Source organism: Entelurus aequoreus, linkage group LG05 (assembly GCF_033978785.1).
Source record: "Entelurus aequoreus isolate RoL-2023_Sb linkage group LG05, RoL_Eaeq_v1.1, whole genome shotgun sequence".
In the NCBI taxonomy this organism is placed as follows: domain Eukaryota; kingdom Metazoa; phylum Chordata; class Actinopteri; order Syngnathiformes; family Syngnathidae; genus Entelurus; species Entelurus aequoreus.
The window spans coordinates 78,341,555-78,369,146 of record NC_084735.1 but is presented as its reverse complement, the minus strand read 5'-3'; the positions used below and the strand labels follow the sequence as shown (position 1 = coordinate 78,369,146).

General features: G+C 39.3%; 1 protein-coding gene across 1 annotated transcript; it reads right to left on the bottom strand.

Moving 5' to 3' along the window:
• Window positions 1-202: 202 nt before the first annotated feature.
• elmod1 (ELMO/CED-12 domain containing 1) lies at window positions 203-25,359 on the bottom strand. Its single transcript, XM_062048978.1, has 11 exons — window positions 25,213-25,359; window positions 24,869-24,939; window positions 14,620-14,765; window positions 12,697-12,725; window positions 12,452-12,549; window positions 8,604-8,733; window positions 6,676-6,809; window positions 6,525-6,593; window positions 5,557-5,607; window positions 5,096-5,229; window positions 203-1,750 (listed from the first exon to the last, which is right to left on the bottom strand). The coding sequence occupies exons 2-11, from the start codon at window positions 24,883-24,885 to the stop codon at window positions 1,575-1,577; spliced, it is 984 nt and encodes a 327-aa protein (XP_061904962.1). The 5' UTR covers window positions 24,886-24,939; window positions 25,213-25,359; the 3' UTR covers window positions 203-1,574.
• Window positions 25,360-27,592: the final 2,233 nt, after the last annotated feature.

Below are 27,592 nucleotides of genomic sequence, written 5' to 3'. Positions count from 1 at the left end.
AAAATAAAATTGCCTCTGCGCATAGCATAGATCCAACGAATTGATGACTAAATTAATCGCCAACTATTTTTATAATCGATTTTAATCGATTTAATCGATTAGTTGTTGCAGCCCTAATATATATATATATATATATATATATATATATATATATATATATATATATATATATATATATATATATATATATATATATATATACATATATATATATATATATATATAAGAAATACTTGAATTTCATTGTTCATTTATTTACACATATATACACACATAACACTCCTCTCTGCTACTTGCCGTAGTTTTGAAGCAATGCATGATGGGAATCCGGATGTTGTGTGTCAGTGTATTAACGTGCCGGCTGGAATAAACACACGCTGAGCAATAGCTCCGTGCCTGCCTACTTTATGGGTTATAGATAAACCTATGGATAACGGAGACATATATAACAGTCTCCTTCTTGTTGTGTGTGCAGTTGCGCACTGAGCTCCAAAAGCCGTAGACGTTATAACGTGACTTGGGCCGGCACGCTGTTTATAAGGAGGAAAAGTGGACGTGACGACAGGCTGTCCTCACTCAGGTCCGGCTGGAAATCGGGAGAAATTCGGGATTTCCGGGAGAGGCACTGAAATTCGGGAGTCTCCCGGAAAATTCGGGAGGGTTGGCAAGTATGATAATCGATGTTTTCCCGAAATGAACCGCAACTCTCCTCGGTGTCCCGCAGCACTCGTGCAGCCTCGGACCACGACGCTGCCACCGCCATAGTCAGTGTACAGCAGTACAGTTTTACTATCAACACACAGCCGTTATTGTGTGAATGGCTGGCAACACACGTGCTGTACATAGGAAGGTAACTGAGTGATCAGGAGCTGCACGAGTGCTGCCGGGCCGCGAGACAAGCTACGGCTCATTAAGGGAAAACACGATACGTCAGCAGATGTTGGAATCCGCGTTTCAATTTCAACTCATGCAACCCCTCTGCACCATGATGCTAGCACCGCCGTGCTTGACTTTTTTTTCCGATTGAGACTTTTATTAGTAGATTGCACGGTACAGTACATATTCCGTACAATTGACCACTAAATGGTAACACCCGAATACATTTTTCAACTTGTTTAAGTCGGGGTCCACGTTAATCAATTCATGGTAAGGCAAGACACGTCTCTCTTGCCACTCACTTGTTACCAGCGTTGATAGCAAATCTAAACCGCTGCACAAGCTGCACACTGACTACTCTAAAGTGTACACACTTCTACAGTATCGTTCACAGGACTGTAAGTACATCTATTCTCCACATTCAAGTACGATATTTGACAGCACGTCAAAACTTTTTTTTTTTTTTTTTTTAGGCCGAGAGCATGATTTTTGGCGTGTGAAAAAGCAAAAGGAGCGTAAAAGCGTGTGTGATACAATCAAGATAAACGTGTGATGGTGGGACAATCGTGTGTGTGTGTGTGTGTTTAGCTGCTGGCAGTGACACGGTGATGACGTTAGCTCATGTTTCTATTAACAACGGGCCTACCGGGCATCCGGGCTGGGTGTGGGGGTGCAGGGGCGGGGTCTCCGGTGAGTGTTTACAGATTGACCAGGTGGAGGTCAGAAGCGGAGAAGTGGGGACACAGAGCGGCGTCCGGGTTCTTCAGCTGCCGCAGGATCTTCCGGTGGAACTTGGAGCGCACCCGGTTGAACTCCATGATGTCACTGGGGTCCTCCTCGATCCAGAAGCGCTGGAACTCCTGCATCAAGTAACCTGCACGCACACACACACACACATACTGGTTATCATTTGGAATGGGGACCAAGTTTTTGATCATCACTTGTGGGGACCACCCTTCCTACAGGTTGTGGAGGCATACATTTTTTTTTAGGTAAAATGACCACTGCCCAGTTAGCTCATACACGTCTTTAAAGGCCTACTGAAAGCCACTACTACCGACCACGCAGTCTGATATATATCAATGATGAAATCTTAACATTGCAACACATGCCAATACGGCCGGGTTAACTTATAAAGGGCAATTTTAAATTTCCCGCTAAACTTCCGGTTGAAAACGCCTTTGGAGGATGACGTATGCGCGTGACGTAGCCAGTGAAACAGAGGTATGGCTTCCCCATTGAAGCCAATACGAAATAGCTCTGTTTTCATCTCATTATTCCACAGTATTCTGGACATCTGTGTTGGTGAATCTGTTGCAATTTGTTCATTGCATTATGGAGAAAGAAGCTGAGCAAGCAAAGAAGAAAGTTGTCGGTGCGAAGCGGAGTATTTTGCGAGGGAAGTCAGCAACACAACACAACACAGCCGGTGTTTCATTGTTTACATTCCCGAAAGATGCAGTCAAGATCGAAGAACTCGGACAACAGAGACTCTTACCAGGAGGACTTTGATTTGGATACAAAGACGCAGCCGCAATACTGTGAGTACGCAGCTGCGCTTCCAAACATTTGATCGCTTGCTCGTACGTGCGTGTCACGTACGTAACTTTGGCTAAATATATAAGCTTTATGAACCTTGGGTTAGGTGAACGGTCCTTTGTGCTGAGTGAGTGTGTGTGTTGTGCAGGTGTTTGAATTGTATTTGCGGGTTATATGGACGGGATCCCGTCCATATAACCCGCTCGAGCTATAACTAGCTCGAGCTAGTAGCTAGGAGCTAGCATAACAAACACCTAGGTGTTTGTTATGCGGGATTAATTTGTGGCATATTAAATAAAAGCCTGGTTGTGTTGTGGCTAATAGAGTATATATATGTCTTGTGTTTATTTACTGTTGTAGTCATTCCCAGCTGAATATCAGGTCCCACCCGCGCGCTTCCAAACATTTGATCGCTTGTCCGTACGTGCGTGTCATGTACGTAACTTTGGGTAAATATATAAGCTTTATGAACCTTGGGTTAGGTGAACGGTCTTTTGGGCTGGTTGTGTTGTGGCTAATAGAGTATATATATGTCTTGTGTTTATTTACTGTTGTAGTCATTCCCAGCTGAATATCAGGTCCCACCCGCCTCTCACAGCATCTTCCCTATCTGAATCGCTTCCACTCCCCACTAGTCCTTCACTTGCACTTTCCTCATCCACAAATCTTTCATCCTCGCTCAAATTAATGGGGAAACCGTCGCTTTCTCGGTCCGAATCGCTCTCACTTATCAGATGCCAAAAGTTGCGATCTTTATCGTCGTTGTTCTATACTAAATCCTTTCAGCAAAAATATGGCAATATCGCGAAATGATCAAGTATGACACATAGAATAGATCTGCTATCCCCGTTTAAATAAAAAAATGTCATTTCAGTAGGCCTTTAAATCTCTGGATTGATGAAGTAATGTGCTGATCATTCTTACTGGGGACCCTGGGTAAAAAGAGTTAATATGGTTCATGGGGACCAAATTTAAATAATTTTGCATAATTCACACAAATTTGTACGTGACTACTGAGGACCATTTAAAAAAAAAAAAGTTCAAATTAAATATGACATGATCCTCAGAATACAGCACTACAGCTGTCCTCTTAAAACAGGGGTGTCAAACTCAAACTCAAATACAGAGTGGGACAAAATTTAAAACTGAACAAAGACGCGGGCCAAGGTTGAACAAATTAACCTTTTGATAGGGACCCAAACATGTTTTGCATTGAATATTGAACAAGCAAGGCTTGTATAACTTTATAGTGACATGCAAAATCCAGTTTCAAATAATAATAATAATAATTAAAAAATATCAATGGCATATCAAATAAAATTTAAATAAAAATTGAATGCCTCTTTTCTATTTGCAGCCTTCTGAGGTAAATATCAAAATAAACTTTTTCCACAGGCTAATAATACATTTTTAAAATAAAATAACAATAATGAATGAATCAAACATTCAAGCCTTGAAGTAGCAAGAGAAAATGCATCAATAAAACGTTAATTATTGCTCAGTTTGCTACACTGATTTGCTTTAACACTGAATATGGAACAAGCAACGCTTATATAACTTAATAGTGCAAAATCAACTTTCAAAAAACAAACGAAAAAACATCAATGGTATATTAAATACAATTTAAATAAAAAATGGAATGCCTCTTTTCTATTTGCAGCCTTCTGAGGTAAATATCAACATTAACTTGGTGGGCGGGGGCGGGGTTTGGTGGTAGCGGGGGTGTATATTGTGGCATCCCGGAAGAGTTAGTGCTGCAAGGGGTTCTGGGTATTTGTTCTGTTGTGTTTATATTGTGTTACGGTGCGGATGTTCTCCCGAAATGTGTTTGTCATTCTTGTTTGGTGTGGGTTCACAGTGTGGCGCATATTTGTAACAGTGTTAAAGTTGTTTATACGGCCCCCCCCTCAGTGTGACCTGTATGGCTGTTGATCAAGTATGCCTTGCATTCATTTGTGTATGTGTGTGTGTAAGAGCCGCATATAGTATGTGACTGGGCCGGCACGCTGTTTGTATGGAGGAAAAGCGGACGTGATGACAGGTTGTAGAGGACGCTGAAGGCAGTGCCTTTAAGGCACGCCCCCAATTATGTTGTCCGGGTGGAAGTCGGGAGAAATTCGGGAGAATGGTTGCCCCGGGAGATTTTCGGGAGGGGCACTGAAATCCGGGAGTCTCCCGGGAAAATCGGGAGGGTTGGCAAATATTAGCGGTGAATGCGGTGTATAATACCGGCGGGCCAGCTCTAATGTTAATTTGATATTGCCTCAAGGGCCAAATGAAATTACACGGCGGGCTAAATTTGGCCCGCGGGCCAGAGTTCGACACCCATGTCTTATAGGAAGTTTCACCACTTAAATGTACCAGCTACAGCCCGATGAGGGGGCTGCTGTGCAAATGTCTCACACTCAAACTAACCAGTAAACATGTTTTATGGGCCAAAGCTTAAAAATCACTTAGGCATCTTCAGAATGGATCTGACTATCATTTAAAAAGGTTTCCCTTTAGGGGACCTGTTTTTTTGTCCCCATACCGTCAGAGGTCCCCTAAAGGTGACTGTGTAAAGAGAGCGAATGTCCCAATTAAGTAAGCATTGCCAGAACACACACACACACACACACACACACACACAAGAGGGTGTTGGAGCTTTGTTTGCATTTGCCATAATAGCCAGCTGACTTACAGAAGGTCTGCTGGAAGTGCTGCAAGGCGGGTAATTCGGGGGCCACGTTGTATAAGTGGGTCTTCAGGGCGCCGCTCACCAGGAGCGAGTAGGCCAGGTCGGTGATGTTGATGCCCACAATGGCGAAAGAATAGCTGGAGGACGTCAACAAAGTCAACATTTAACTTAAAGGCTTGGAATGAAGACCTTTTGAACTTTATATTTGAAAAATATATTTTCAAATCCCCATTATATTTAGACTTTATTTATAGAAAATGTAAAAAAAATAAATGTATGGTACTCATGTTCTCCCTAAAAATTACATAATTTTCCCAATATATTTTATTAGTTAGTCGTTAGTTTATTAACTGCAACGATTCGAAATAGGCAGGTGAAATTCCTCGGACATATTAGAAAAGACAGCTTAGAAAAACTGATGTTAACAGGAAAACTAGTAGGAAAGAAAGAGCCAATCCTGTTACCCAATGGCTTTCTCAAGGTTCCGCTGTACCCATTCAGCCTTGTTTGCCTCACTGTGGAAAAAACGCACACACACACACGTTCAAAAACATGCACATGTCGTCTACATGTGAGCACATTAATTCGGACAAAACCTTGTATTGTGTAAATTCACTAATGCGTTTAAACAGTACACGTCTTCTATCTAAAAAATATTATAATAAACAGGTCATTTTTTATCTTTTAATTGCTTTCAATATATGCTGTAAAAAAGTTAAACAAATATACATCCTCTTATTTTTTATTTATTCAATAATGTTCATTTGTTCTGCCATTAAAAATAACTATAAATGTCACATTAAAATAAAAAAAATAAAAAATAAATAAATAAAAATTTAAAAAATAAATTCATAAAATAAATAAAAAATTACATTAAATTAAAAATTATCACATCGCAATAAAATGTGGATGTGTATTTTACAAGGTAGCCAATTAGAGTCCTTAACTTTGAATGGCTGCTTTGAATGTGTGCAATAACAACAGAGCGTGCATGAAGAGTGTGCTCCAGTGCATCTTTTTAAAAAGCGGGCGAGTGAACGTGAAATGGGGTACCTTTGCCTCCCGTGTACGCTCCTGCAGGGGGCATGAACGACACAGAGAGAAGCGTGGATCGAAACACAGGTGAAGGAGGAGGAGACAGAAGAAGCTCACTGAGATGCTGACGGCAAACCAATCGAGAGAATGAAGCAGTGGATGACATCAAGCTGTTGGAATAACGACTACAAATAGACTGTATGGACAAAATCGGGATGAATATAAACACGCCTTTAATTACCGGTAAGTATTTTAGCTTTTGTCCATATAGTGTATGTGGTGAAGTGGCATGTGAGCATGAGTGAGGTAGTTTTTAGCAGTGAAACACCCGACACGATGCAGCAAATGCAAACCAACAAGAGCAATGAGGCAGTCATGACGGAGGCCTCCCACATACTTGTGCTTTGGCTGCAGCGAGTCGTGCAGCATCTGCAGAGCCGTGGTCTTGTCGTGCTCGGCGAAGTACCTGCACGGAGAGAGTCGACCGTGTTAGCCTCGCGTCTTAGCGTCGTCATTGGAATCTGCGGCCGGGGGGGGGGGGAGCCTACAGCAGGTTGTGGAGCCCCAGCAGGCCCATGCCCCGGAAGTCGGTCTTGGGGTCGCTGCCTTGGAAACCGATCTCGCACCACTGTTTGGAGATGCGGCTGGTCAGAGGCGTGTCGGGGCGCAGCTCCTTCCACAGCTGGGACACAACAATGCACAGTCTGTGGCTAGCTCCACTGATTAACGTGGATAAATATGTCAACACGGTGCGATTGACTAAAGGTTTGCGTGTGCTAGAAGCAGGGTTGTATGGTATACCGGTATTAGTATAGTACCGCAATACTAATGAATCATATTCGGTACTATACTGCCTCTGAAACGTACCAGTCCGCCACCCCCCATATCCCCCCACCAAGTACAGTAGCGTATCTAGTCGATACTACTATGATTACGTCGATATTTTTTGGCATCACAACATCTTTCGTTTTTTTTAAAAATGTATATTATGTTTATAAACTCAGGAAATATGTCCCTGGACACATGAGGACTTTATATATGACCAATGTATGATCCTGTAACTACTTGGTATCGGATTGATACCCAGATTTGTGGTATCATCCAAAACTAATGTAAAGTATCAAACAACAGAAGAATAAGTGATTATTAGGTTTTAACAGAAGTGTCGATAGAACATGTTAAAAGAGAAAGTAAGCAGATATTAACAGTAAATGAACAAGTAGATTAATAATTCTTTTTCTACCACTTGTCCTTCATAATTTGACAAAATAATAGAATGGAAAATGACACAATATGTTACTGCATATGTCAGCAGACTAAATTAGGAGCCTTTGTTTGTTTACTTACTAATAAAAGACAAGTTATCTTGTATGTTCACTATTTCATTTAAGGACAAACTTGCAATAAACATATGTTTAATGTACCGTAAGATTTTTTGTTAAAATAAAGCCAATAATGCAATTTTTTGTGGTCCCCTTTATTTAGAAAAGTAGCGAAAAGTATCTAAATAATTTTGGTACCGGTACCAAAATGTTGGTATCGGGACAACACTGGGTAGAACACATGCAAACCTGATAGCACACGCAAAATGGAATTTGGAATTTGGGACATGCTCTCCCTGAGAGAGCATGAGGAGGTTGAGTTTGGGGGTGGGTAGCGAGGGGTGTATATTGTAGCGTCCCGGAAGAGTTAGTGCTGCAAGGGGTTCTGGGTATTTGTTCTGTTGTGTTTATGTTGTGTTACGGTGCGGATGTTCTCCCGAATTGTGTTTGTCATTCTTGTTTGGTGTGGCTTCACAGTGTGGCGCATATTTGTAACAGTGTTAAAGTTGTTTATACGGTCACCCTCAGTGTGACCTGTATGGCTGTTGACCAAGTATGCATGCATTCACTTGTGTGTGTGAAAAGCCCTTGATATTATGTGATTGGGCCGGCACGCAAAGGCAGGGCCTTTAAGGTTTATTGGCGCTCTGTACTTCTCCCTACGTCCGTGTACCACTCCGTACAGCGGCGTTTTAAAAAGTCATAAATTTTACTTTTTGAAACCGATACCGATAATTTCCGATATTACATTTTAAAGCATTTATCGGCCGATAATATCGGCAGTCTGATATTATCGGACATCTCTACTTTTGGCCTGTACTGCATATATACAGTATATATATATATATATATATATATATATATATATATATATATATATATATATATATATATATATATATATATATATATATATATATATATATATATATATATATAAAAAAAATTCTAAATGTGCATTATTTTACTAAAATAGAGACTTTTGTCGAGGGCAGAACCAATTATTTATGTTTACCTTTTTTCTTATGGGGAACTCTGCTTTACTGTACGTACTTTTCGATTCACGAACCATGTTCAAGAACTAATTAAGTTCAAAGTTCCACTGTAAATGAATTTATGGGAGACACTGTTATTCATAGTTGTTATTTTTGCACCTTCATCAGCATTTCCTCGTGTTCTGCGTTCTCACAGTCGTACGGCTCCCGGCGCAGCTTCTCCACCCGGGCCACCAGAGTCCTGTAGCCCACAATCTGCATCAGGCTGGCCTGCAGGGAGATGCCCAACCTGAGGGAGGGGCACAGAGGAAGCACTTGTTTGATAAAGAGAAGGGGAGTTCCGATCAAGGTTTTATGCTGCTGATACCGATCATCCACGCTCGAGATCGGCCGATACCAACACCGATCACATGTGAGACCTTTAAATGTTTCAATGCATTGATGACGAGTTTAACAATATCAACACAATATTTAAACTACTTCCTTATCATTCTCTTGTATTACGTACAACTGTTTGGTCCAAGGTAAGTCGATAGAACCCAATAAGTAAACAAAAGCCTAAAACGACTTTGTACTACTCTTAAATTATTTGGTTTTTGCCCTGAAATTCAACTTTGGTCATGGGAATTATTCTCTGAGTTTTAAACATCAACAAAAACGACAATTAAATGTTTTGTTTTTTAAAAAAAATATTGATCTTAACACTCTAGAATCAATCATAATCGGATAGTACCTTTGGTATCAACACTACCGATCAATCCCCTTACGTGTTCGCCTGGCCACTACACACCAGCAGTTGTAGTTATATTATCCTCTCTTTATTAAAATACTTGTTAATTTCCTGTTATCAACTGCTTAACTTCTGTTGTAACGTGGTCCAATCCACACTTCTTAATCTCTATTAACAATTTCTTCTGTTGTCTCAAGCTATCTTAGCATACCTTCCTTTTCTGTGTCTGCGTGTCGCATGTTTAGCCTCTTCCTGCGGTGATAATATTACTTGTAAGGAATGTAGTTTATTTTATGCAAAGGAGGATTATTAAACACTTTTTTTATTTTGTCTATAATTCATAATCCTTGTATGAGACAAGAACAAATGTGTTTTTTATGCATTCTAACTCGTAAATAAACGCTAGCAAAAGCCAGCTAACAATAAAGATAATGGAAGTCGCTCTATTCCGCCTAGAAAGCGCTCTAAAAAACATTAAAAAAAACCTCCATCACCGTTTTGTAGGTATATCTGTAATGTAGTAACATTCATAATAACATGTTGTTGTTACGTATTTTGCTCATTTTAAGCATACGGTGGCGTATTAATTTCACAGACACATCACAACAACAACACTACTAATTATAGCAGACTTCATGACAGACAACAACTACTTAGGGACAAATGATGATCCAGAAACTTATATTTTTGAGCTTGAAGAAGAATGAGCTACATGTTTTAGAAGCTGAATGATAAACAGATCCAGCATGTAGCAGTATTGCTAAGTGCTAAACAAGAAATACAAACTACGAACATATTAAAACAGTCCCTTACTGCAGTGGTCCCCAACCACCCGGTACCAGTCCGTGGATCGATTGGTACCGGGCCGCACAAGAAATTTTTAAAAATAAATAAATAAATAAAAATATTTATTTTTTATTAAATCAACATAAAAAACACAAGATATCCTTACAATTACTGCACTAACCCAAAAAAACTCCTTCCCCCATTTAAACTCATTAATTCATTCTATTTACTGTTTTAATTGGTTTTACCCTTTAAAATCGTTTTTAATCATATCTATTTGTATATTGCTTTTATATTGGTTTTATATTTATTTATTTTTTGTTTTTATTCAGTCATTGGTGGAGCTTCGGATAATATTTGAATATTGTTTTTAATATTGTTGTGCAGCACTTTGGAAACATTTTTGTTGTTTAAATGTGTTATATAAATAAAGTGGATTGGATTGGATTGGATTCACACTCATTCGCACAAAAGAGTTGTTTCTTTCTGTTATTAATATTTCTGGTTCCTACATTATATATCAATATATATCAATACAGTCTGCAAGGGATACAGTCCGTAAGCACACATGATTGTATTTCTTTATGGCAAAAAAATAAATAAATAATAATACAAATTTTCAAGCGTTGACCGGTCTGCAGCTACAAAAAAGTTGGGGACCACTGCCTTACTGTACATTGTCTGCTCTCACTGGGATGCCAACTGATGGGATGTTTATATCTTCCCGTTTAGAGGAAGAATTAATCATAATTAACCCACAGGTAAAAGAAGATGGCGGAAAACAAGTGTTTTTTTCTCATGTCTTTCTCGCCATCTCCAGGTCTATATTGAATGTTAAAGTTCACCAACTTTACAGTTTATGGCCAAAAAACAAAAAAATCGAAAAAAGCATAGTTTTGTGTCTTTCTCGCCATCTGTCAGTTGACTGACTTCTTGATTTATGTCCACAACCTTCTACTATCCAAGTGAGAGGCATGATTTATAATCTAGAATTAACTTTCACCAACTCAGAGGCGATATATAGCATATAGCATAGCTGCTATATTGATAACTGTTTAGCTCTCTGTGATCATGGCGCCGATAAAAGTAGTCCCTCTGCGTTAGTGCTTATAATAACAATATCGCTAATACTTGGTTAATATTCAGGTTATGAGATGTAAATGGAATATTGTTGGCGGTGTTTGGATGAACACTTTTATTTATTGTGCATATGACAACGGAAAGTATCTCTTCTACACTCTTTGATCATTTGAATTATGATTGTTTTTATAACGATTTTATTTTCAATCAATCAATGTTTATTTATATAGCCCTAAATCACAAGTGTCTCATAGGGCTGCACAAGCCACAACGACATCCTCAGTTCAGATCCCACATCAGGGCAAGGAAAAACTCAACCCAATGGGATGACAATGAGAAACCTTGGAGAGAACCGCAGATGTGGTGCAATGGATGTCGAGTGGATCTAGCATAATATTGTGAGAGTCCAGTCCATAGTGGATCTAACATAATAGTGAGAGTCCAGTCCTTAGTGGATTTTATGATTTTAATTTTAATTATAATTATTTTCATGATTTATTTTTGCGCGACTTGTCCAGGGTGTACCATGCCTTCCGCCCGTATGCAGCTGAGATAGGCTCCAGCACCCCACGCGACCCCGAATGGGACAAGCGGTAGAAAATGGATGGATGGATGGCTTTATTTTTGCCTTCTTGTAATTTTCTGTAAAGTACTTTGAGTTGCCTTGTGCACGAATTGTGCTCTTTAATTAAATCTGCCTTGCCTTTTTTAGAGGGCTTTATTGGCGCGAGAGTGTACTCCCTTTAGCTGTTAGCCAACACGTACTTGCCGTGTTTTACAAATTAGAGTGCTTTAAAAAAAAGAAAGACGTATCTGTTCCTGTCTTACATAAGGATTGTGAATGATAGGGACAATTTTTTAAATGTGCAGTTCCCATTTCAATTAGTGGCTTCACACTGTGTATGGACATACCCAGTTATTTGCTAGCCGCCTTAGCTCACTCATCTTGGGGATCAAAAATAAAAAAGTATTTTGTGATCGACACTGAAAGGCATAAATCGGCATTGGCCAATCACATACTTTTTCACTGAAATGAGCTTACACTGACCGGTAGCTGAGTATTTTTTTACTTTCACTTTCACTTCTGCAAAACAAAAGGTGGCTTCTCATGTGTTGTTGTTTTGTTTTTTTTTGTTTCTTTTTTTTGTCCTGGCCAGCCTCTCAGGCAAATCATATTGTTGATGTAGATGCCCATATCGGCTGTACAAAATGTACTTTACAAAAGAATGTGGGATAATTCTCTTGTTGCCTTATTTGTATTTGACTTTATTCAATGTATTTATATTAACATCTCATGTGTTTTTTATAAGCACTAGCACAGCTTTTAGATCATCTTTAATTGCTTTGCTTTTTTGCGTTCATTGTAACATTTTCTGATCTTTGTATCTGGCACAAGTGTGTGAGGGCTCACTGAGGGTTGGTGTCGGGGTTGATCTTCTTCAGAGCCATGATGTCATCAACGGTTTTCTCCACTTTGTCCGGATGGGTGCTCAGGGCCGACTGCAGCAACTGCAAAGGAGAAAGTCTTTGTAAGGCAGCTTATTTTTTGATACAATTTTAATTAAAAAAAAAAAAGCATTAAAATGTTTCAACAAAACTGCTACAAATAATCAAATTGTAATTATTTTATAAATCCACACATTTGCAGACATTTACCTCATTTTTGGAGTACCTCAGGGATGACTCTAAAAACCAAGAGTTTGCACAAATTAGGATAAATTACAGAAGAGAAAATATTCGTGCAATGGAGGCCAGCCAGTGTGGCTGTACAAGTGCATGTTGGTAAACCTCACTCCCTGACGCCTTCAAAGTTCTCACTACACATGGAGTGGACAGCTTGGGCATTTAGCTCAGGGGTGTCCAGACTTTTTGACTGGGGGGGCCGCATTGGGCTAAAAAAATTTGCCGTGGGGCCGAAAGTAACCATATATATATATATATATATATATATATATATATATATATATATATATATATATATATATTATATATATATATATATATATATATATATATATATGCTTGAAAAGTACCGGTTCGCTATTTTTTAATTTTTTAAACGGGCATGACAGCACGTCATCACGTCATGAGATTGCTGGTTTTACGGGCAGAGGAGCATGTTCGGCAGCGCACAATCATGGAGTACTTACAAGCAGACACAATGTGTAGACAGGAAAAGGGAGAACGGACGCATTTTGGCTTAAAAACTAACAATAAAAGTGAAGTTATAACACTGAAACGCCCTCAGGAAGAGGTGCTTTAAGACATGGCTAGCTAGCTAGCGGCGAACATCCATCCGCAGTCGGCGGTGTTGTAGCTACTTCTAAATCACTAATCCTGGTCTCCATGTCGACGAATAAAGTAAGTTCCTTACATGTATCATCCCTGCAGGACGAGGAATAGCTAAACATGTTTCACTACACACCGTAGGAGGATACAATAGCTCACCGGCGTCACAATGTAAACAAATGCCATGGGTGGATCTACACCTGACGTCCACTGTAATGATACCAAGTACAAGAGCGTATCCAGTCGATACTATCATCCAAAACTAATTTAAAGTATCAAACAACAGAATAATAAGTGATTACTACATTTTAACAGAAGTGTAGATAGAACATGTTAAAAGAGAAAGTAAGCAGATATTAACAGTAAATGAACAAGTAGATTAATAATCAATTTTTACAGCTTGTCTTTTATATTTTGACAAAATAATAGAATGATAAATGACACAATATGTAACTGCGTACGTCAGCAGACTAAATTAGGAGCCTTTGTTTGTTTACTTACTACTAAAAGACAAGTTGATTAGTATGTTTACTATTTTATTTAAGGGCAAATTGTTCTTCGGTTGCAATAAGAAACATATGTTTAATGTACCGTAAGATTTTTTTGTTAAAATAAAGCCAATAATGCAATTTTTTTGTGGTCCTCTTTATTTAGAAAAGTATCGACATACATTTTGGTACCGGTACCGGTACCAAAATATTGGTATCGAGACGACAACCCTAATACACACACACATATATATACATATTTATGTATATATATATATATATATATATATATATATATATATATATATATATATATATATATATATATATATATATATATATATATATATATATATATATATATATATATATAACTGAATGGTAACTGACCTGAGTAACTCACATTGATCAGAAGATGGTGACATTTTGCCACCTGACACACCCCTGGGCATTTAAATGTAATATGAACACACACCCGCACTGCCAGGTTGCTTATTGAAATAGAACTTGTGTCGTCTTTTCGCGGGCCAAATTAAATATTTCGGCGGGCAGCATTTGGCCACCCCTGATTTAGCTTGATACCTCGCGCTCTTTTCAACTTCATTTCCATACCGGGGTCCTCCGAATGATAGTGCGAAGCCGCTAGACATTGAGCTAAAAAAAACCAGTTATCCTTTTGATATCTAGCACAAGCTCCTAAGGCGTCAGAGAGTGAGGTTTAGCAACATACACTTGCGCAGCCGTTGCAAAGTTACAAATAGGTTAACAAAAAGCCTCATCTTCAAAGGTTTGGAGCTCGTACCGATCTTGAGCGTCCTGCGGGCGCCGTGTTTGTTGTTGTAGCAGATCCGCTGCAGCTCGCACCTTCCGCTGAACTTCCGGGCCACGAACTTGAGTCCTCGCCACAGACATTTGCAGTAAAGGAACACGAAGAACTGGGTCAAAACCCTGCAGGGGAAGAATACACCAGGATTTAGATTGGAAAACAATGTCTTTCTTATACTTTGTTTATTGCCCAGGCTGATTTTGTAAGTTCACTCGCTTACAAGGACATGAACACTTCCAAAGATTTTGAGTAGAGATGTCCGATAATATCGGACTGCCGATATTATCGGCCGATAAATGCTTTAAAATGTAATATCGGTATCGGTTTCAAAAAGTAAAATGTATCACTTTTTAAAACGGCGCTGTACGGAGTGGTGCACGGACGTAGGGAGAAGTACAGAGAAGTTGCGTCTCCCAGTCATACTTGCCAACCCTCACGATTTTCCCGGGAGACTCCCGAATTTCAGAGCCCCTCCCGAAAATCTCCCGGGGCAACCATTCTCCCGAATTTCTCCCGATTTCCCCCAGACAACAATATTGGGGGCGTGCCTTAAAGGCATTGCCTTTGCGTGCCGGCCCAGTCACATAATATCTACGGCTTTTCACACAAACAAGTGAATGCAAGGCCTACTTGGTCAACAGCCATACAGGTCACACTGAGGGTGACCGTATAAACAACTTTAACACTGTTACAAATATGCGCCACACTGTGAACCCACACCAAACAAGAATGACAAACACACTTCGGGAGAACATACGCACCGTAACACAACATAAACACAACAGAACAAATACCCAGAACCCCTTGCAGCACTAACTCTTCCGGGACGCTACAATATTCCCCCCTCCATCCCCCCACCAACCTCAACCTCCTCATGCTCTCTCAGGGAGAGCATGTCCCAAATTCCAAGCTGCTGTTTTTAGGCATGTTAAAAAAAAATAATGCACTTTGTGACTTCAATAATAAATATGGCAGTGCCATGTTGGCATTTTTTTCCATAACATGAGTAGATTTATTTTGGAAAACCTTGTTACATTGTTTAATGCATCCAGCGGGGCATCACAACAAAATTAGGCATAATAATGTGTTAATTCCGCAATTGTATATATATGCAAAAAAATCCATTATCGCACATTTCTAATTTTGAGGCTTTGGATTGGCAACTAAACGTTTTTTCAATCTTATTAAGGGCATAATAATGTGTTAATTCCACGACTGTATATATATATGCAAAAAAATCCATTATCGGACATCTCTAATTTTGAGGCTGTCGATTGGCAACTTAACGGTTTTTCAATCTTATTAAGGGCATAATAATGTGTTAATTCCACGACTGTATATATATGCAAAAAAATCCATTATCGGACATCTCTAATTTTGAGGCTGTCGATTGGCAACTAAACGTTTTTTCAATCTTATTAAGGTCCAGAGACTGGCTAGGCCACTTCAGAAGTCAGTCTATTGTTAAGATTAAGAACATTAAACGTTAAATAAACAAACACAAGCACAATATTGAACAAAGTGAATACCTCTCTGACAGAAAGCAATTTTTTTGGTAAAGATGGAATTCCTAATACTAATCAGGGGTCTGTTAAAAGTGAAAATCCTCTGAGACAACGTGTTGCCGTGCAACGACAGAAGAGGCGAATTGAAAAAGGGGCGCGTAAAGGAGCAGATTAGTAAAATTAGAGGCTCATTAAATGCTATTTTTGTCAAACGGTGAAATGTGCGCCATGGGAAAATGCACGGTGACCCGTTATGGAACTATGGGGACGTCACCTGCTTTACTTTGGCAGAAATGGCAGCGAGGAAAATCCTCTGGGAAGGCTCGGCAGGTCTGAGACGCGACGGTTTAATCCGCCTTTAATCACACTTCATATTTAAAGGAGTGAAAACACGCAGTCACCCGATGTGTGCGCTTTGAACCACCCGCAGCTAAATTTGCAACATTTCCAGGCGGAAATAAATCCCTCCCACCATCATGTGGTGTCATCACACAAAAATCCAAAGAAAAAAGCAAAACACACTTCCAAGATAACCTCCAAGTTTTATTGGACTTCTGACACATATTCCCCTTGAAAATATTGGTTGAACTCCATATTGTTCGACTTCTAGGGCGTTTTGGCTTTGGAGATCTCGTTGTAAATTGTTAGTATTACTTCTACCACGGCAAAATATATTGTTTTGATGAATTTTTGTTGATTTGTTCAAATTGAGGCCCGAAGCAGAATTTTCCTGTGAGCCTCCCTTCCATTACTAAAAAATGATCAGTTTAATCAGTTTAAAAATGATCACATTTAATCAATCCAAAAAAAACCTTTTTGAATTGAATTTTGTGCAAAATAATAATAATTTAAAAAAAGGAATATAGGCAAAACTAAAAAAAAAAAAAAGTTAACTTCCCCTTTAAATTTTTCAACGTGATGAGTTGCTATTTAAAGGCCTACTGAAATGATTTTTTTGCGATATTGCCATATTTTTGCTGAAAGGATTTAGTATAGAACAACGTCGATAAAGTTCGCAACTTTTGGTCTCTGATAAAAAAAAAACCTTGCCCCTACCGGTAGTAGCGTATTTTCCTATTGTTTTCAACGCAGCTAGAGCGATTCGGACCATTACCCCATTAATTTGAGCGAGGATGAAAGATTCGTGGACGAGGAACGTTAGAGTGACGGACTAGAATGCAGTGAAATACATATTTTTTTTCGCTCTGACCGTAACTTAAGTACAAGCTGGCTCATCGGATTCCACACTCTCTCCTTTTTCTATTGTGGATCACGGATTTGTATTTTAAACCACCTCGGATACTATATCCTCTTGAAAATGAGAGTCGAGAACGCAAAATGGACATTCAGTGCCTTTTATCTCCACGACAATACATCGGCGAAACGCTTTAGCTACGAGCTAACGTGATAGCATTGTGCTTTAACTGCATATAGAAACAAAAAAAATAAACCCCTGACTGGAAGGATAGATAGAAAATCAACAATACTATTAAACCGTGGACATGTAAATACACGGTTAATGCTTTCCAGGCTGGCGAAGGCTGACAATGCTGTGCTAACGACGCCATTGAAGCCTACTTAGCAACCGGACCGCACAGAGCTATGCTAAAAACATTAGCTCTCCACCTACGCCAGTCAGCCTTCATCTGCTCATCAACACCCGTGCTCACCTGCGTTCCAGCGATCGGCGGAAGGACGAAGGACTTCACCCGATGCGTTTGGCGACCCGGAGACGTAGGAAGTCAAGGTGAGGTCGCCGGCTAGCGCGTCTGCTCTCCAACAAAGTCCTCCTGGTTGTGTTGCTGTAGTCCACTGCTAATACACCGATCCCACCTACAACTGTCTTCTTTGCAGCCTTCATTGTTCATTAAACAAATTGCAAAAGATGTCCAGAATACTGTGGAATTATGAAATGAAAACAGAGCTTTTTGTATAGGATTCTACGGGGTACCATAACTTCCATTTAACTGACTACGTCACGCGCATACGTCATCATACCGTGACGTTTCAGCCAGATATTTCCCGGGAAATTTTAAATGTCACTTTATAAGTTAACCCGGTTGTATTGGCATGTGTTGCAATGTTAAGATTTCATCATTGATATATAAACTATCAGACTGCGTGGTCGGTAGTAGTGGCTTTCAGTAGGCCTTTAAGTTACCTAAAAATTGTTTTCTTTCTTTGGCAGGCTTGGTCACTTTTGCTAGTTGGGCATCCTAAAATGTCCCAGGTTATGGAAAGCAGCATAGCTAAATCCCAGAAATGTTGTACTATAGACAGCTTGCAAAGGTTTGCCCCATAAAACAACTATAATTTTCCCCATGTCTCCATCCGTGTATAAATTCATATTCTACTCTTATATATATATATATATATATATATATATATATATATATATATATATATATATATATATATATATATATATATATATATGACACCAAAAGACTTCCAAAGTTTGCGGGTAAATAGATATGATCTAAAGCAGTGTTTTTCAACCTTTTTTGAGCCAACGCACATTTTTTGCGTTGAAAAAATCCGGAGGCACACCACCAGTAGATATCACTAAAAAACGAAACTCAGTTGACAGTAAAAAGTCGCTGTCGCAATTGTTGGACATGACTTTAAACCATAAACAACCATGCATCAATATAACTTTTGTCTCAAAGTAGGTGTACTGTCACCACCTGTCACATCACGCCGTGACTTATTTTGAGTTTTTTAGTGTTTTAGTTCTTGTCTTGCGCTCCTATTTTGGTGGCTTTTCCTCTTTTTTTGGTATTTTCCTGTAGCAGTTTCATGTCTTCCTTTGAGCGATATTTCCCGCATCTACTTTGTTTTAGCAATCAAGAATATTTAAGTTGTTTTTATCCTTCTTTGTGAGGATTATCATGTCATGTTCGGATGTACTTTGTGGACGCCGTCTTTGCTCCGCAGTAAGTCTTTGCTGTCATCCAGCATTCTTTTTTTATTTACTTTGTGGCCAGTTTAGTTTTAGTTTCGTTTTGCATAGCCATCCCTAAGCTTCAATGCCTTTTCTTAGCGGCACTCGCCTTCTGTTTATTTTTAGTTTAACCGTTAGATACCTTTTTACCTGCACGCTGTCTCCCGCATATTGTGATCGCGACAAACCATGTTCCTGACATCTACAAGCAATCAGCTACTTGCTGCCCCCTACTGATATGGAAGAGTATTACACGGTTACTCTGCCCAGCTCTAGACGGCACAGGCACTCAACAACGACACATTATTTGCGGATTATAATTACTGGTTTGCAAAAAATATTTTTACACCATCCATCCATCCATCCCCTACCGCTTGTCACTTTTGGAGTCGCGGGGGATGCTGGAGCCTATCTCAGCTGCATTCGGGCGGAAGGCGGCGTACACCCTGGACAAGTGGCCACCTCATCACAGGGCCAACACAGATAGACAGACAACATTAACACTCACATTCACACACTAGGGCCAATTTAGTGTTGCCAATCAACCTATCCCCAGGTGCATGTCTTTGGAGGTGGGAAGAAGCCGGAGTACCCGGAGGGAACCCACGCAGTCACGGGGAGAACATGCAAACTCCACACAGAAAGATCCCGAGCCCGGGATTAAACTCAGGACTACTCAGGACCTTCGTATTGTGAGGCACTAACCCCTGTGCCACCGTGCTAACCCCAATTACCGTATTTTTCGGAGTATAAGTCGCACCGGCCGAAAATGCATAATAAAGAAGGAAAAAAACATATATAAGTCGCACTGGAGTATAAGTCGCATTTTTGGGGGAAATTTATTTGATAAAATCCAACACCAAGAATAGACATTTGAAAGGCAATTTAAAATAAATAAAGAATAGTGAACAATTCATTCTATGTGTCATACTTGATCATTTCGCGATATTGCCATATTTTTGCTGAAAGGATTTACTAGAGAACAACGACGATAAAGTTTGCAACTTTTGGTCGCTGATAAAAAAAAAGCCTTGCCTGTACCGGAAGTAGCGTGACGTCACAGGAGGAAGGACTCCTCACAATTCCCCATTGTTTACAATGGAGCGATAGAGATTCGGACCGAGAAAGCGACGATTACCCCATTAATTTGAGCGAGGATGAAATATTCGTGGATAAGGGACTTTAGAGTGAAGAACTAGAGAGGCGGTGCAGGGTGTATCTTTTTTCGCTCTGACCGTAACTTAGGTACAAGCTGGCTCATTGGATTCCACACACTCTCCTTTTTCTATTGTGGATCACGGATTTGTATTTTAAACCACCTCGGATACTATATCCTCTTGAAAATGAGAGTCGAGAACGCGAAATGGACATTCACAGTGACTTTTATCTCCACTACAATACATCAGCGAAGCTCTTTAGCTACGGAGCTAACGTGATAGCATCTGGCTCAAATGCAGATAGAAACAAAATAAATAAATCCCTGACTGGAAGGATAGACAGAAGATCAACAATACTATTAAACCATGGACATGTAACTACACGGTTAATAATTCTCAGCCTGGCAAAGCTTAACAATGCTGTTGCTAACGACGCTGAAGCTAACTTAGCAACCGGACCTCACAGAGCTATAATAAAAACATTAGCGCTCCACGTACGCCAGCCAGCCCTCATCTGCTCATCAACACCCGTGCTCACCTGCGTTCCAGCGATCGACGGCGCGACGAAGGACTTCACCCGATCATCCGTGCGGTTGGCGGCTAGCATCGGCTAGGCGTCTGCTATCCAAGTAAGTACTCCTTGTTGTGTTGCTACAGCCAGCCGCTAATACACCGATCCCACCTACAACTTTCTTCTTTGCAATCTCCATTGTTCATTAAACAAATTGCAAAAGATTCACCAACACAGATGTCCAGAATACTGTGGAATTGTTCGATGAAAACAGAGCAGTTTGTATGGTGACACATTGGGTACGAATACTTCCGTTGCCGTCGTGACGTCACGCGCATATGCATCATACATAGACGTTTCCAACCGGATGTTTAGCGGGAAATTTAAAATTGCACTTTATAAGTTAACCCGGCCGTATTGGCATGTGTTGCGATGTTAAGATTTCATCATTGATATATAAACTATCAGACTGCGTGGTCGGTAGTAGTGGCTTTCAGTAGGCCTTTAAGCATATGAAGTCAACTTGTCTTTCCACTACTTTAAAGGGAAATACAATTTCCACTCCATGAAGCTAATTGGATCAAAGAGAACTGCACAAAAAAAACCTCAGATTGATCAATAAATCCATATACTCAGTGGCCTAGTGGTTAGAGCAGTGGTTCTTAACCTTGTTGGAGGTACCGAACCCCACCAGTTTCATATGCGCATTCACCGAACCCTTCTTTAGTGAAAAATAAAATGTTTTTTTTTTTCAAATTCAAGACAAAGTTATATGTTTTTGGTAACACTTTAGTATGGGGAACATATTCTAAGTAACAAATACTTAATTTAGAGTTATTTGGACACTAGGGGAACATATTCTAAGTAATAAAGACTTAATTTAGAGTTATTTTGTTAGGGTTGGGGTCAGGGTTAGAGGGTTAGGGTTATAATAAGGCCATGCCGAATAAGACATTAATAAGTACTTAATAATGACTAGTTAAGAGCCAATATGTTACTAATTTGCATGTTAATAAGCAACTAATTAATGGTGAATATGTTCCCCATACTAAAGTGTTACCATGTTTTTTTACTGGTGCACAAAATGAACCGTGCATGAACATCACCTTGTTCAAACAACAAAACCAACACAGTGCATGAACTCACAACAAATTACACACCTGCAAACCAGTCAGCTGTTGCCGTATCCGTAATACGCCGATAGGGAGAAGTTTGTATTTACACGATGAGTCAGGTGTGTTTTGACCTCCGCCAAACCCTTGAGGCCGACTCACCGAACCCCTAGAGTGTCCGCCCTGAGATCAGGTAGGTTGTGAGTTCAAACCCCGGCCGAGTCATACCAAAGACTATAAAAATGGGACCCATTACCTCCCTGCTTGGCACTCAGCATCAAGGGTTGGAATTGGGGGTTAAATAACTAAAAATTATCCCCGGGCGGGGCCACCGCTGCTGCTCACTGCTCCCCTCACCTCCCAGGGGGTGATCAAAGGTGATGGGTCAAATCACAGCCGGCCCAAGGCATAAGCGTACTAAGCGCTTGCTTAGGGCCCCGCGGCCACCAGGGGGCCCCCAAAAGCAATTAACAAAAAAATTCTTATTTTTTATTTTTTGCATGTACGAGTCTGAGTCAGACTCGTACATGGCAGTGATTAGTATTAATAACAAAGTCGGCCATCAGATTTCTTACAGTGATGTCATAAATGACTTTGCCTCCAGAAAAGCCAGGAAGCACAGGTTTTAAGGAGTGGGTGGTGAAGAACAGAGGAACAAAACTGTGATGTGATGGTCAAATGTGTGAATTAAGGACCTTAATTTAAGGTAGTTTATTTTGATTTTTTCCCCCAAAATTTTTTGCACATCGTTATGTACATTTACATAGTTTTAATATGTAGTAACTTTATATTTGTTTATAAACCGTTATGTTACCTTGTTTCTGGTAACTCTGTTCATTAATATTATTTAAGTATTTGCTTGATATTTAATTTAATGATGTTGTTTTTTGCACAGTTGAATTTGTTCCTTTTTATATATATATTTAAGTGATTCTATTGTTGCACTTTATTGTTTTTCTTGCACTACGAATTATTTTTGCGCCTTGCTGTTTCAAGTTTTTGTTACCGAAAATAATAAAGTGAATCAGAATCAGCTTTATTGTCCAGTTATGTTTAACACACATGGAATTTAACTTCAGTAGACTGCGCTCTCTTTGTACAAAGTAAACATTAAATATGAACACTTAACTAAAAATATAAACTAATAATTAAAGACTAATATGTACAAGACTGATGAGACAAGATGACACTTTTACTGTAAATACAAAGCTTTATCACTTGGACTGTTCAACCCCAGGCCACTCTTGTAGCTGAATGTTTTCTACATTTTAAGATTAGGAACAATATGTGGCACTCTGGACATCATTCGTTCATTCATTGGTATTATTTATGTTCTTAATTAACTGGGCCACCCCCATATCTTTATAAATGACATATCAATAGGATAATGTAAACAACACTGCCAGAGCCGCAATGAGTTTATAGTAGGTGTGTGAATGATAAACAATCAATGTTATTGGCAAAAATAGAGGGCCCCAAAATCTAATTTTGCTTAGGGCCCCATGGAGGCTTGGGCCGGCACTGGGTCAAATGCAGGGAATAATTTCGCCACATGTCGTGTGTGTGTGTGTGACAATCATTGGTACTTTAACTTTAAAGGCCTACTGAAAGCCACTACTACCGACCACGCAGTCTGATAGTTTATATATCAATGATGAAATCTTAACATTATAACACATGCCAATACGGCCGGGTTAACTTATAAAGTGACATTTTAAATTTGCCGCTAAACTTCCGGTTCGAAACGCCTCTGAGGATGACGTATGCGCGTGACGTAGCCCGGCGAACACGGGTATGCCTTCCACATTGAAGCCAATACGAAAAAGCTCTGTTTTCATTTCATAATTCCACAGTATTCTGGACATCTGTGTTCGTGAATCTGTTTCAATCATGTTCATTGCATTATGAAGAAGGAAGCTGAGCAAGCAAAGAAGAAAGTTGTCGGTGCGAAATGGGCGTATTTTTCGAACGTAGTCAGCCACAACAGTACACAGCCGGCGCTTCTTTGTTTACATTCCCGAAAGAGGCAGTCAAGATGGAAGAACTCGGATAACAGAGACTCTAACCAGGAGGACTTTTGACTTGGATACACAGACGCTTGTAGAGAACTGGGACAACACAGACTCTTACCAGGATTACTTTGATTTGGATGACAAAGACGCAGACGTGCTACTGTGAGTATGCAGCTTTGGCTTTTTTTTGCGTATGTACGTAACTTTTTTTAAATATATAAGCTTTATGAACCTTGGGTTAGGTGAACGGTCTTTTGGGCTGAGTGATTGTGTGTGTTGATCAGGTGTTTGAATTGTATTGGCGTGTTCTATGGAGCTAGGAGCTAGGAGCTAGCAGAGGAGCTAGGAGCTAGCATAACAAACACACAGGTGTTTTTATGCAGGATTAATTTGTGGCATATTAAATATAAGCCTGGTTGTGTTGTGGCTAATAGAGTATATATATGTCTTGTGTTTATTTACTGTTGTAGTCATTCCCAGCTGAATATCAGGTCACCCCCGGCTCTCACAGCATCTTCCCTATCTGAATAGCTTCAACTCCCCACTAGTCCTTCACTTGCACTTTACTCATCCACAAATCTTTCATCCTCGCTCAAATTAATGGGGAAATTGTCGCTTTCTCGGTCCGAATCTCTCTCACTTCATGCGGCCATCATTGTAAACAATAGGGAACTTTGCGTATATGTTCAACTGACTACGTCACGCTACTTCCGGTAGGTGCAAGCCTTTTTTTTATCAGATACCAAAAGTTGCAATCTTTATCGTCGTTGTTCTATACTAAATCCTTTCAGCAAAAATATGGCAATATCGCGAAATGATCAAGTATGACACTTAGAATAGATCTGCTATCCCCGTTTAAATAAAAAAAATTCATTTCAGTAGGCCTTTAATATATGTGCAGTTTAAGTCCAAGGGGAAGCTAGCAATATAGCAATTGTTACATGTATATAATGCAGAGTAAACAACAATGGAGGCTCGCTTTACCTTAAGAAGTGCTTCATGGTGCTTGCTTCGGTCTTTTTTTTTTTTAGAAGGATGTTGGGCTTGGAGACGACCTGCAAAAGACGAGATGATGAAGAAGAGGCCTGCCCACGGTGGCGCAACCATTACCATAAACGCATATGTCCACCGCACGCATTGTAACGCGCCGTCCATTTTAACGCTTTTACCCGCATAACAGGCTGTTTTTTTGTTTTTTTCAACGCATTAATCCGCGGGGCGATTAGCACGCAAAACGCGCGCCATTTGCATCTTCCGCATCACCACGCTGCGTGGCGTCCCCGGCCGGCTCCCTTCGTGGGGTCGGTGTGTAAAACGGATGATCTTACCTGTTTTTAAGTCTTCGTAATGGTTGTGGGGACAAGCGAGGCGACGCAGGAACGTTTTTTTTTTTGTGTTTTTTTACTGGACTCCCGTCGTCCGCTTGTCCTCCACCATGGTGACGTAATGTGAGGCTGCAGCCTGCAGGGGGCGCAGCGAGTCGCCGCACAAAAGGAGATCAGGTGGGAGAGGGTGGCTCAGGTGGACGGGACAAAGAAAATGACGTTAAGACTCAGATTTATTAGGTACAGTTAGGTACTGACCAGGGACGTGCACATGATTATAGAGGGGCAGAAAAGGGCAGGAATTTTTTTTTTGGTCCTTTACACAATATGGAAATTAATGTAAAATTAAATTTGCTAATAGGAAGCTAACTATACTTAGCTGTGTGTCCTTTGTAGGTAAAAGTGATTGCCATTTCTTTTGTGTCAACAAATTATGGTCAAAATGAGTTAATTTACATTATCATAGGCTTGGAAGACATGAAAAGCAACAAAACACTGGTTTATTATTAGGCTATTTTTTTGTTAAAGATAAACATTGAACAGTGCAGCATGAACTTTGAAAAAAAATACAAAAATAAATACCCAAATGGAAAAAACTTCAATGTGAAAATATGTCCTTCTTCCCTTAACTTGATGAAAACACCATCAAGTTGTGGTCTATCTCACTTAATGCTCAGACTAAACAACTGAAACGCAATACAGGGCCAAAAATATGGACCAGGGGCCAGTAGAGGGCTGTATCATTTCTTTTTTTGGCTTTGGGCTGCAGGCATAATCAACATGAATCAAGTTTAAATACAGATAGCAATATTCCTAACAGATAACCTACATCAGGGGTCACCAACCTTTTTGAAACCAAGAGCTACTTCTTGGGTACTGATTAATGCGAAGGGCTACCAGTTTGATACACACTTAAATAAATTGCCAGAAATAGCCAATTTGCTCAATTTACCTTTAACTCTATGTTATTATTAATAATTAATGATATTTACACTTAATTGAACGGTTTAAAAGAGGAGAAAACACGAAAAAAATGACAATTAAATTTTGAAACATAGTTTATCTTCAATTTCGACTCTTTAAAATTCAAAATTCAACCGAAAAAAAGAAGAATTTATGGAACATCATTAGTAATTTTTCCTGATTAAGATTAATTTTAGAATTTTGATGACATGTTTTAAATAGGTTAAAATCCAATCTACACTTTGTTAGAATATATAACAAATTGGACCAAGCTATATTTCCAACAAAGACAAATCATTATTTCTTCTAGATTTTCCAGAACAAAAATTTTAAAATAAATTCAAAAGACTTTGAAGTAAGATTTAAATTTGATTCTACAGATTTTCTAGATTTGCCAGAACAATTTTTTAAAATTTTAATCATAAGTTTGAAGAAATATTTCACAAATATTCTTCGTCGAAAAAACAGAAGCTAAAATGAAGAATTTAATTAAAATTTATTTATTATTCTTTACAATAAAAAAAAAAAAAATTACTTGAACATCGATTTAAATTGTCAGGAAAGAAGAGGAAGGAATTTAAAAGGTAAAAAGGTATATGTGTTTAAAAATCCTAAAATCATTTTTAAGGTTGTATTTTTTCCTCTAAAATTGTCTTTCTGAAAGTTATAAGAAGCAAAGTAAAAAAAATTATGAATTTATTTAAACAAGTGAAGACCAAGTCTTTAAAATATTTTGTTGGATTTTCAAATTCTATTTGAGTTTTGTCTCTCTTAAAATTAAAAATGTCAAGCAAAGCGAGACCAGCTTGCTAGTAAATAAATAAAATTAAAAAAATAGAGGCAGCTCACTGGTAAGTGCTGCTATTTGAGCTATTTTTAGAACAGGCCGGCGGGCTAATCATCTGGTCCTTACGGGCTACCTGGTGCCTGCGGGCACCGCGTTGGTGACCCCTGACCTACATCTTATATCCCCAGAATGCTGAAATTATTATTATTATCATTATCATTGTTCTTCTTCTTCTTGTTGTTATTATTATCATTATTATTATTATTATTATTTTGTTAACCCACACAGTAATAGCAAAGTCACAATAACCTTATATCTAAAACTCTACTGTGAGAGAAATGTGATCCGCCGTAAACGTGCATTTTATTTTGAAAATTAACCCGGTGTTTTATTTTGTACATTACTTCCTGTCCCGCACGATCCGCTCTGCTCTGTGCGGACTTGATGTGCCGTGCTCAATTGATGCGCCGTGCTCCGACGTCCGGCAAAAACAGAAGCTGACACTTTGACTAATAGAATAATACAGCGTTTTTCTGAAATATTACCCATATTAGATGCTGAATAAGTGGACGGCGACTAGACCATAACTCACAGGTTCAAGTCACGTCGGAGTAACCCTGGCTGCAGCCCGCA

Bases quoted from the DNA above. Each gene is read 5' to 3' on its own strand.
- elmod1 (XM_062048978.1), bottom strand. The intron at 8,734-12,451 runs GTGAGCCCTCAC...CCCCTCCCTCAG, and splicing joins AACCCCGACACCAACCCTCA to GTTGGGCATCTCCCTGCAGG. The intron at 6,594-6,675 runs GTAGGCTCCCCC...CTCTCCGTGCAG, and splicing joins CTGGGGCTCCACAACCTGCT to GTACTTCGCCGAGCACGACA.